This window comes from Maylandia zebra, linkage group LG23 (assembly GCF_041146795.1).
Source record: "Maylandia zebra isolate NMK-2024a linkage group LG23, Mzebra_GT3a, whole genome shotgun sequence".
NCBI classification, from domain to species: Eukaryota; Metazoa; Chordata; class Actinopteri; order Cichliformes; family Cichlidae; genus Maylandia; species Maylandia zebra.
In genome coordinates, this window is record NC_135188.1 from 23,458,901 (window position 1) to 23,471,621 (window position 12,721).

The window sequence follows — 12,721 nt, forward strand, 5'->3', positions numbered from 1 at the left end:
GGATGGCTACAGCCATAATCCTAAAACCGAGGCTTCGAACAGTGACATCACGGGGGATATTTCATCTTCTGTAAATAGCCACCACTTTTTGTGAGGTTTTATTTTACTGATTTCATTATCTTAAGGCACTGAAAACCTACCTACACGGGTTTTATTTGTTTTAAACAGTATGGTTTTAACCCCAGTTAAATCAGAAAGAATGGAGGAAAATTATGACCAGATGAGATCCTGACACTCATAACTGACTTTTCATTTATTTTATTTTAAATGCAACTCTCTCCTATAGAGCATCCATGAATGCGTTTCGAGCTGCACAATGGTGACAAAGAACAAATCAGAACTAATATAATAATGGTGAGCGAGCTCTGAGCAGGAGCAATGACTCCTCTTTGCAGGGAGCTATGGCAACTGTCGTTGCAATGAAGCAGTTGACCTTGTTTGCAGTCAAAAGAAGACACTGACATTATCTTACTTCAACACCTCCAGGTGCACACATTGAAACGCCGTGTCATTGAAACACATAATCAAGCCGCACGGTTTTCTATCCTTTCACACAATTTTGTACAACAAGCTAAATTACTTTGATAGATTCACAATGGCTTCAAATGTAAAAGTGTCATTCGCCATCAGGGTCACTGACAATGAATGAGTCTTTTCATGTCCGAGCTTCCAGTCAATCTTGTTTCTATGCACGCTGCACATCTGAGGCCTAAGTAATTTCCCTCGGCTGCTCCCTCAGATCCACCCGTGCCATACTGTGTTTTGTATATTCATGTGTGTACTTTCCTATCTTAATCCTAGCTATTACTCGCATGGCTGGCCATGTCAAGGGGAGATTTGCTCACTCACAGTGAATGGGCCAATATTGACAGCACGCCCACCGCATCAGCGATCAGTGTTAGGGCTTAGCGCACACGAGATTCACCGGTTTGAAGCTGAATTCAATGGGTAGGGTGGCGTGTTGGAAAACAATCCTCACAGGGAATCTATGCAAATGCTAAATGTTACTCTTAGACAGTCAGGAGTGAAAATTTAGCAGTGGGGGTTGTAGACTGATGTTGCTGCTATGTTTTGTATTTTCTTGGAAGAATGTTTCAAGCCAGTTATTTTGTACTAAAGCTGCACCCCTTTTATTCATCGTTCTTTCATTCTTCGTAAAATTCATCGCACCCTTTGGCTTCATTGACTTTGCTGTGAGAAAAGCTAGTGAGAACTCTCATGGATGACAGTAGGTTGGTTCCATTTCTACATTTTTAAAGGTGTTCCTTTAAAGTACCATGCTGTTCTGTAAGTATTAGGGATACCACAGTCATTTTTCAGCAACTGCCAGCAAAAGGAGAAGATTTCCAACACAACAATCATCTTTGGTTCCAAAACTACCATTTTCTTTTTAATTAACTACAATTCCAAGTCTGTGTTTCTTATTATACATTCCTTCTTTTGTCCTCCACTTGTCCAATTTCCTCAAATTTTTTTAAGACACACTGCACACACACATTGACATATGCCAGGGCTTTAGCTAACAGTTCTTAGGGAATCACCTTGTTGGTGCACAAATACTATTTTGTATTATTATTGACATTTTTTATAGATTCAACTAAAGAAATAGGAACAAATTATGTGTTTTTGTGACAGGCTGCTAGTGCTAACAAAGTGCTTAAAGATTAAAATGTTTCCTTGCTACATTTTCGGTTACATTTTGAAACAAAACTGATTTATCCCTTGAGTTAGGAGCTTTTTTATGGTTGAATGATTCATAGGTCAGTGTTAAGTGGCTTAACAAACAAAATTATTCCTATGAAAATGGTCAGGTACAAGGAGTGGACTGAAAATGATTGAAAAAGGCCTTAGCAGTTCAAAACATTACAAGAAAGTCTGGCTCCTTGCAAACAAAATTTCAAGAAATGAGAGGTGGCTCGAGACGTTTGCACAATACTGGATAAAGTCACAAATGCACAAGTGTGTTTAAGAGTTTCACAGATACTGTTAATTTTTTATTTTTATTTCTGTGTTGGTCCCACAATAATCGCACTAAGATCTGTGGCTCAATGTAGGATGGCTTAATAACCCAAGTTTACTTAGACTCGCATATTTGCAGCACTTAATGTGCTGGACACTCTTAGTGAATGTGCACATGGAGCGAAAGCAGGCAGGAACTGGTTGGAACTGGGCCACAGGCAATTTAATCAGTGACAGGTTAACATACAAATGAAAAACTAGAGTTTCACCCACCGAAACTAAGACACAGACTTCTTGGATGGGCTCTCATGCAGCAAGCCACATTATTTATCAGGGGTGGCTGTAGCACAGGAGCAGGTCATTCACTCATTGGAAGGTTAGTGGTTGGTGGTTCAATCTCTGGCTGCTCAAGTCTGCATGCTAAACATCCTTGTGCAAGATAGTGAACCCCAACCCCAAGTTTCTCTGGTAAACACTAAAAAGTGTTTGTGGTGAATTGGCTAATGAGGCATGTTATATCAAGCACTGTATAAGAGCCAGTTACCATTATTTGTCAAACAGTTACACTAAAAATAGTCCAAGGGACACGAACAGCACAAGAGGTGTGGTTCAGGTGAACACTTGCACATGATTATAAATAGCTTCACCTAAATTAGCTATAGAGACCAAATCCATCCTGTTCACCAGGCTGTAAGTGTGATTATTTCTGCTTCATTTTTTAAGATCAGGAGGCTTCTGCTTGCTTATAATATGACCAAGCATGATGGTACACAACCTAAACTGTCACCTACAAACGCACATGCACAACAACAGCTGCAAAGGCAGTTTGCAGTTCTGACGAGCTCCAGCTAAAGTGGCCCCATTTTCCTCACCCCTACCTTATCATTTTTTGTGTCACGAGCTAAATGTGTGAGTGGATTTCCTCACTAATTGGACGCCTGACAAGCCGTATTGTCCTTTGCCACAATGTGACAAGCTTCTGCAAAATGTTCCTTTCAGTGGCCTTCAGAGGAGGCCAAGGCCAGACAGGGGAGAAGAAGAAGAAGAAGGGGAAAAAAAGAGAAACTAAATGGAACAGCAAATCATAACCCACAGTTTCGGCTGACACTGATGTGACGTTACCGAACAGGCGAGCAGGAAGATAGAGGGCGAGAAGGAGAGTAACTCTGGGAAAACTGACAGGGATTAGGCCCTATTTGTTTCACTTTCTGACTACTCCTCCCTGCCTGCTTCCAGGAGTTTGTGTGCAAATGGGTATTTCCATCTCCCACTCATCGTCGCCTAATTGGCACTTAACAGCTGCCCCTCATGGCCTCCTTGCTGGCTCCGTTTCCGCTCCCCTTTTCTTTTTCTATTTTTTTTTTCTTGGCGTAGGAAGGAGCAGCGCTGCATCAGACATCACCCAGCTGAGAGGGCACTTTCTCCTACACTCCTTACTCCCCACCCTTCATCATTCCCTTCCCTCGCAGCTATCTTGTGCGGGAAGGAGTTTGCACCCCCAGACAGCCCCGAGCGCTCATTATCGCTTTTCTCAGTCACCCTGTCGCTCTGAAATCCACCCCTCTTCCCCCCTCTACTCATCACGCGTCTCCACCTTCTCCTGCTCCTCTGGCTCCCCCACCCCCCTCCCATGGAGAAAGCAGCATGAAGATGTTCTGCAACCAGGCTCAGAGCCAAAAAGAGACAGTGCACAAGGCAGACATATGGCCACGTTTTCAAAATCTTATCTTTATTTAACCAGATCCATCAATCAAAAGCAAATTTCCTCTTCTGCGGTGATTTGCTGGGCAAAAAGGCGTGTTTGAGGACAGCTGTTGGGAGGAAAATATGTGCGGTTTGATTTCCTCCAAGCATAAAGGTTATCATAACATTACACCAAGGCAATTTTGACTGGAGGGAGAGAGCGAAAAAACCCAGCAGATTTGAGTAAAATGTTGTGTTCAAATACATCAGGGTATGTGGATGTCAGATTACACCAAATGAGGGAAAATGAAGCAGAGCGGCAACACTCAAGGTCCCCCGATTGCAAGAGACTAATGCCAGCTGGGGCGGGTGCAAACATACGGCTCTGTTTGGAATGCAAATTGGCTTGTTTTAAGAAACTTTTGTGGGTTACGTGATGTTATATCCCAGACATTTGACTTCTTTTTGTTTCCTAAAGAGATTAGTGGTGTGTGATACAGGAAAATTTTGGTATTGATCCAATACCAAATAAATACAGAGTAAGGATTGCAGATACTGATACCCGCACTGATACTTTTGACCTATAATGGGATTTTTTTGATGAATCATCATCAATTTGCCAAATTCTGAACACATTTTAATGACCACTTTACTTTCCACAGGAATTTTCACATATTTTTTTTAACAAACAACAATTTAAGAGCTGGAACATAAATGTTTCTGTCTCTAAAGCACTTTGGCTCAACTTCTGTTGTTTAAATAGTCTGTAAATGAATAAAAAATACTCTGACATTTCCAAAAAACACTATTATTTACCCTAGTTACCAATACCAGCGTTGGTATCTGTGCTACCAATATTTTCAGTTTTTGGAACTTCTTAAGCAAACTTGCTGATCTACACTGATAATAAAATATGCAAATAACAAAATTCTGAACATACTGAACTTAGAGGATAGAAACAAAGTATCGATCCTAACATGCTAGTATCGATTTTATACCAATACCAGCATTGCTGTCAATACTGTCGATATTTGGATCGATCTGCCCACCTCTAAAAGACATACTGCGCTTGCAAAATTCAGCATTGAACTCAGTGACCTTTTATGTCGTTGCATTGCAAGCAAGCCGGAGTGCTGAATAACTCTCTGCACGCTCAGCAGAAGTTCCTGGAAATAAAAAACAAAACAAAAAAGGGAAGAAAAAAAAGGTCACGCGGCAGTAAATATTACAGTAACATGCTGTTATGAAGTTTTAACCCCAGCAATGTCAGCTAACCATATTAGCATTCCCACAAGGGGTAAAGGCTGTGAGTTGGAATAGAAATGGGCTGGTTCAGTGAGCAGGGGGGGGAAGTGGAGGTCCCATTCGTCTTGTCCTGTTTAAATACACTGGTTAACTCCTGCCAACAGGGAAGCCATTCAGCAAAAGGCCAAGGGCATCTGTCATGTGTCCAGCACATTGATACTGTCCCCCTCTATCTCCCACCCAACCCCCACCTCTTCTCCTCCATCATTTTCCAACTCTTTGTTAATTGCCGCTTCTCGCCGTCATCCTCACCTGCTTTTTTTCCACTTTTTCCCTTCCTCTGCCGCTCTCCCGCTACCTCGCCTCCTCTTTTGATAAAAGGAGTGAATATGCAGGGAGCTGACATGATTAGCAGCCTCATATCCCCATGATGGATGGAGCCTGCTCCATTATTAATATAGTAAAAGCACCAACTGCCAGGTAAGAGCAATGTCAGCATCCACAATATAACGCTGTGTGCCCACAGATAATGGTGAGCACTTATTTTTTATCTATGATATGTATGGGCTTCGGGCCGAGGAGGAAGAGGAGAAGGAGGTTGCGGAGAGAAAGGATTGGTGGCGGCGGGGGGACGACACACGTGGCACTAAGACGAGACTTCCAGTTTGGCTGATTCTCGGTGATGCTGTTAAACTTCTCAGCTAAAACACAAATTGTTACAAAGACCAGGAGGACGAAATTACAGGATACTGTAACTGTACTCCATGAAGAGAGCTTTTTGTGTTTTAGAGACTTTTTTTAAAGGTTGGCTGATAAAATAAAAAGGGAGATCAATCATAAAGATTGCTGGGTACAGTGTTTCTCTTAATATTGCTATGGCACAGACATAACTTCCTCAGACTCTGTAATAAACTTCATGGGGACTTTTATAGTGTTTGGATTGGTTCAGTATGCCTTTAATTTGATAGTATACTCTACTGTGCAAAGGTCTTGAGCCACCCCACATTTCTTTATATTCTGAATTTTTTAAGGTGGTCTTGAGCAATAGCTCTTCAGACTTATTGAAGGTCTTCCAAAGTGTTTCTTCAGACACTGGCTGGTTTTTCACTAATTTTCAGTCCATTCCTTGTACCTGACCATTTTTCAGAAAATTTTCTTGTTGTTTGTTAAGTCACTTAACTCTGACCTGTGAATCATTCAAGCATAAAAAAACACCTAACTCAATGGATGAACCAGTGTTGTGTGACATAACAGACAACTTAAAAACTGACTATAATTGTACCTTTAGGGACTTTATTAGTATCAGCTGGTCACAACCTATTCCCATTTCTTTAGGTGAGTCAATGAAAAATGCCAAAGATAACACAGTTTGACAGACATAAAATTGTATTTTTGCACCAACAAGGCGATTCCCAAAGAGCTACTGTATTTGCCAATATGTTGGCATATTGCTCCATCAACGCTTGGAACATAAATAACAGCTTCACTACTTGACCAATTTGGCCTTCTTCAGGGTCATCAAGGCCATAGGCCAATACATGTTGATCAATGAATAAATCTGTGCTTTAACCTCTTTAGCAGTGTTAATTTCTTAGACCAACAACTTCCATCATAGTTTTTGTCAGAAATCTTTTTTTTCTGATAAAAAAAAAAAGACAACAGGGACAAAAACTATGATATAATGGACTGGCACGTTTGATAACGAATGAAAACAAGGTGAAAATGTTCTAGAGAAATGAGATCCAATCAGAATGAAGTACATTGTGTAGAAAGGCGGGACAAATGTGGAAGTGATCCAATCAGAAGTAAACAGTGCAACAATTTACTCAGACATGCACATTTTATCCTGGAGGGGAATGTCCCATGCTCCCGTTTCTCATGAAAACACCCCACATGTTATACGAACACATTTCACATTTGATGTCAGACAAAGTTAGACCCTTTGTAGTCCATGTGGAGCAACTCACGCTTGTAAAAACACTACAAATGCACATAATATTTTAGTCACCTGAATCAACTTTACATTTTTTTGGAGCAATCCTATCATATGTAGGCAATTAAAACTAAATGAATCGAGATGCATAAACTATATTTAAACCGTTTGTTCTTTGACATTCACCTCTGAAGTCAAAACCTTCATTTTGTTCTCACAATGTATAAAGAAATGGGAGTGGCTCTAGACTTTTGCCCAATGCTTTAATTCAGTCTTTTATAACCTATTTGAGGCGTGTGTGACCTGCACTTTATTGATAGACTACGTGGTTTAATCAGAATTGTAGCAAGTCGGCCTCACGTGGCCTTCTTGTTTTGAAAATGTGTCTTAATTGTAATATTTAATCTTCTGCATTGAAACCACGGGCTCTGTAGCTTATTTCTACTGTTCAGCAGGGGGTAAATACACTACTGTTAACAGTCTTCTTCTCCTCTCGTACTCAGTAAAAACTTTCCTAATGAGTTTGTGGTCTCAGTCACTTGTTTCAAGCCTTATTAAATACAGCATGGTGTTTGTTTTATATAACACGAACACAATGAGAGAAATCAGTCAGTCAGTCTCAGTCAGATCTACTCCTCACTTGTGACGCTCAGAATGAAAAACCTGAGACGACGACAGCCATCGCTACTGGGTGACATCGCCATGGCTACATCAATCTTACAGGCACAAAACCTCTGTGGCTGGTTCACATCTGGTTTTCAGTGACAGTGTTGTCCCACGTCCTCACTTCAGTAAATAATACATTCTTCAGCAACAGCAACAACACCCTGCCCTACAGCCAGAATGCTTCTATAATAAATGCCGTCAAACTTGAATATCTTTATTAATTTTTAGGTGATTCACACTTATCTAAACTTTTTGCACAGATGTTAAATGTTTAAAAGAAATTAATACCTCAGGAACCTCACTAGAACAATTAAAACTACAGACTGGCTAAGTCTGCAGTTGTAATTGTCGCAGCACATCAAAATCCATGTGCAGGAGCACATTATATCTCCAAAATATAATCAAAATATAATAAAATATAATATAATCAAAATATAAAATATAAATATAAATATAGTCAGCAGTTCAACGTCTGATGAACTGCCGACCAATTTGCATGGTCAACAGTTTACACATGCTGTGTTTGAAGTGTGCTTAATTTAATTTAATTTAATTTTAATGGGGAAGAAAATATACAGATTTCATAAGTTTTTTTGTTTTGTTTTGTTGAAAGAGTCAACAAAGAGTTTTAAACATGACATTTAGAAGATCAGAAGATGGTACACTGTGGTGATAAAGGGACGGACATGGCATTACACAGGTAAGCTGTGGTGTTTAAATGATGCTCAGCTGGTATTAAGAAGATATCCCCCACTTCATTACACCAACACCAGGCAGGATGGATCCATGCTTTCGTGTTATTTACACCAAATTTTGACCCTGCCATTTGATTGTTGCACCAGAACTTGAGACTCCTCAGACCAGGCAATGTTTTACCAATCTTCTGTTGTCTGATTTTGCTTAGCCTGTGTGAACTGTAGCCTCAGTTTCCTGCCCTTAACTGACAGGAGTGACCCCTGGGTGTGGTCTTGCTCTATTGCTGTCTGCCTTCAAGGTTTGATGTGCTTTCAGAGAGAAGCTCTTCTGCATACCTTGGTTTTATTGGGTGGTTCTTTGGGTTACAGTTGCCTTCCTATCAGCTCAATGGAGACTGACCATTCTCCTCTGATGTTTGACATCAACGAGGGATTTTCTCTCTGAGAACGGCCGCTCACTGGAGATTTTCTCTTTTTTAGACCATTTTCTGTAAACCCTAGAGATGGTTGTGTGGGAAAATCCCAGCAGATCAGCAGTTTCTGAAATACTCAGACCGACAAACATAAATTGTCTTTCTTCTTCATTCTGATGCTCAGTTTGAACTTCAGCGAGTCATCTTGACCATGTCTGCATGCCTAAATGTGTCATGTCTCTGCCATGTGAGTTTAACAGTTAAACAGTATAGTTTGTGTCTGATGGCAGACTGACGTCATTATTATAATGGAAATTCACCATGAATATAAAATTTTTCACACAGAACAGTAAAATAAAAATAACAAATAATACGCAAGCACGTTTACGCACAGAATTTAACCTAAAACTGCTGCAATGAACAAAGCGCCAGCAAATTTAAACTCTACACCGTACGCGGTGATTTAAAAACAAACAACAACAACTTAACAGTCTTAGCCCTTTGTCAGTTTTCGTCTGCCTCTTTGATAAACCCAAGGAACCGCATGAAGAATGCATAAAAACAACAGGATTTATCTTGTAAATATTTTACACCTCAGTCAGCCATGAAGAGATTCCCTAAACAGGGGCGAGCACACTTCGACTGTTTTCCAGAAAGCACATGGCAACTGTAGATGTCTCTGTCATGTGTTTTCCTCCTGCTATATGTTTTTATTACGGTAAACTCATGAAATTCTGACTGGGCTACAAGATGATTGTGGGTGGTGGTGGGGGGGGGGGGGGGGGGGGGGGCTCACAGATAAAGAAAGGTGAAGATTTGAAAAGAAAGCAGGAAGACAAATAGAAAGGCAGGGCAAAGAAAGATGGAGTGAGTTGTGTCAAATGGATAAATGTCAGCAGGAACTTCATCATCTGTCTCCCTCCCGAAGATGCCATGTGTAAATTGCGGAGCCGGGGCCCTCAGCTAGCCTTCCCCTAGCGCTGTAATAAGATTAGAGACAGCAGCAGTCTCTGCCTCTCTCCTTGTGTGTGCGAGGGACTATTGAGCCCGTGTGGAAGTGTACAATTTCGATGGCTTACACGGGGCGCCGGCGAATAAGCGGGATTACTCACACCACCAAACAAGACTCATGGTGGAAGATTTGGATACTTATTTATCACTCCACACACACACACTCGCAGACACACTGTGAACTTTTCTTTTTCCCACCACGTTTTGCTGTGTGGGTCACTTTAATGAGATTCCTGCCTGTACAGTAATAGCACAGTCTCTGCAGAAGCCCTGAAACAACATTACAGGAGATTAAAACACCATTAAGTGCGATACGTTGACTCTAAACTCATTAAAAGCATAATCCCTGCAGGAATATGCTTTCCTATATTCCTGCAGCTCTTTTTTATAATTAAACATTTGCACTGTGGGGAACAATATAGGAGGCTATCAGCACCGCTCCTCGCTCCCGTTTGTTAGCACATGATGTTTACACCACAGCTTCGCCTCTCAGACTAGTCTTTCAGACCTTCATCCAAATCTAATATACCCATCCATAAATAGCTCACCTATCGAGCCCATATTTGGCGTGAGTGACTGGACACGGGAGCCAATCCTGCCCGGCGAAACCCCCCCTCCAACCCCGCCTCTGCACGCTCTCCCTGCCGCTCTAACGCCTCCCGAACCGCCCATTCGCCTTAAAAGAGGCTTGACTGACAAGCCGAACCACGCCCCTTCGTTTACCAAGCCCCACCCCCTCCTTCGGTTCCCCTATCGCGTGTCTATTTTGGCAACACGGATACGCATGGAGCCTCCATCACCTCCAGCCTCCTCTTTACGCACCGACTCCCGAGAATGCGCGCAGGTACGGGGAAGCCAGCCGCCTCGCTCAGCCGTTAACGTCCCTGTTTAAGGACTAATATGAAAGAAGTGGATTTAGAGGTCTGACAGAGCCCAGAGAGGAGGCACATACACACATATATAGATTTTTCCTCTTCTTCTCCTTCTTCTTCTGCTTCCCACCCCCTTCCCTGTGGATCATTCTTGTTTTCCCATCACCAGAGCGTAAAGCATGGATGTCTTGGCGAACCACAGTATCTTTCAGGAACTTCAGCTCGTGCACGACACCGGCTACTTCTCGGCCATGCCTTCGCTGGAGGAGAACTGGCAGCAGGTACGTGTCAACTTTCAGCTTTCAGCATCGGCTGTGCCAGCTTCAGCCGCGAGCTCGCAAATTTGCGCTCGGGATGCACAACTTTCAAAGAAAAAGAAGAAACACGCACTCGTGTATCTGGCAGGTTTTTCCCGATAAATGAGCAAAGTGGATAAAATGCGGACGCAAAGCAGCGCGTAATAAAGCTGTCAAATATGATGTAAGGGGAGGTGAAGATGAGCACTCGAACAGGGAGTGAATTAGACGTAAATAATAGATTTGCAACCTTCAGATTACTCAGGTTTGAACCCTCGTGCACGAAAAGAATTCCCCTCTCCTATCCATAATAGATCCCCCAACGCGTCTGGCTCTGTAGCAGCAGTTTAAGTGTTAACGGGAAGAAGGAGGTGAGGGAAGAAGCTGTCACCAGTAATGTCCACATTTTTTTATTTGTTCATATTTTTTAAATCCCCCTTTTGCTTCATCAAATTCAGCGGGTGTCTACGGAGAGATGCTGTGTAAAGCTTTGGGTTTCACGCGGCCACATGGCGCCGGGGTGCGCGGAGAGACTTCACGCCATCTGCGCTTACGCGTCTCTTCTTCTTCTTCTTTCTTCTTTAGTTTGTAAAACTGTTTAAAAAATGGCACCAGAGCTGGGTTTATTTATTCATTGCGTGGTGGTGATGATGGTGTGGGTGTGTGTGTTAGAAAAAAAATCTTCAAATCGGAGTTTTTTTTAACGAACAAATGATTCATTTTTACATTTTCCCCCTTCACTGCTTCGGTTTGGTGTCCCCCTGTCACTCAGAGGAGGGACATCTTCCCCCAAACATGCCTCCTACTTTCCTCTTTTCCATTTGTGTGTCCAAATAAGAGCCCACCTGCATTGCTGCTGATGATGCTGATGCTGGAGAGGATGCTTTCCATGCTGCACTTGAATTACCGGACAAGGAGGGGGAGAAAAAAAATCACAGCACAGAAATCTGATGCCGGTATTGTTCATGAAATATGAGCTTGAGTTTTTCCCCACTTCTATGCTCCACGAGTAAAGGGAGGGAGGGGATGGAGAGAGAAAGAGGGAGAAACCGGTGCGTGACTGGTTGTGGCCAAGCAGCCTAATTGGCATCCTACTGTTAGCCACCGACGCATCTTTTCATAACATGTCTCCAACTCCCTGCCTATCCTCCTGTCAGGGGATTTTTTTCTTAAATTGCATGTGGGGGGCATCATATGGAGTGAATATCTCTCTCTCTCCCTCTCCCCCTCTCTCTCTCTCTCTCGCTCTCTCTTGCTTCTCACCCACAGCCTGCATTTTAAAATCAATACCTAATGCAAATGGAAGAGAGAAGACAGCTGGATATGTGGGCAAAGCTCTTCTCTGTGAGGGTGGGAAATGTCAGCTCTCTTTTATTGGAATCGCTGTTTATGGGCTCTGTTTGGTCTTTGACTGTTTTAGATTTAGATCGGCTCGTTTTTTGCCAGGATGTCTGGCATCATTTTGTGTGATTAGCTGTAGTTTTGGGATTTTTAAAAAAAATGGTAAACGTAATTTCATAGATGAATTCTGTGACTGAATCTGCCCTCAGCCTGGGCTAAATGGAAAGATCAAACTGACCGTGACCTGCCTTTCTTCTGGCTAATACAACTCTGGGACCTTGGTGATGTTGCCTTGCCTGCAAATTGCCCACATGCAGTGTAGTTAAGTTAAAGTTAGCTGGCTAACTTCAAACCAGAGGCATTAAACAGAGAGACAAAAAAAAAGACAAATACTAAATAATGCCTTGAGGCGACTGTTGTTGTGATTTGGCGTAATATAAGTTAAACTAAATGGAATTGAATGAAACTACTACAAGATAGCGCTAAATACTTAAAACTTTTTAAACTTTTTAAACTGAACCCAGAGCAGTCTCTGGGGGTTGCTTAGGAACCCCCACACCCCCACAAAGCTAACTGTTGCACACTCACAATAAACAGCTAGTACGAC

General features: G+C 42.1%; 1 protein-coding gene across 1 annotated transcript in view; it reads left to right on the forward strand.

Annotated features, from left to right (window-relative positions):
* Positions 1 to 10,390: 10,390 nt before the first annotated feature.
* The window catches only part of klf7a (Kruppel-like factor 7a), a 53,438-nt gene continuing 51,107 nt past the window's right edge, over positions 10,391 to 12,721 (forward strand). The window contains exons 1-2 of the mRNA XM_004562561.3: positions 10,391 to 10,449; positions 10,647 to 10,758. Coding sequence (XP_004562618.1) covers positions 10,657 to 10,758 — 102 coding nt within the window. The 5' untranslated portion in view covers positions 10,391 to 10,449; positions 10,647 to 10,656. The remainder of the gene's footprint in view (positions 10,450 to 10,646; positions 10,759 to 12,721) is intronic.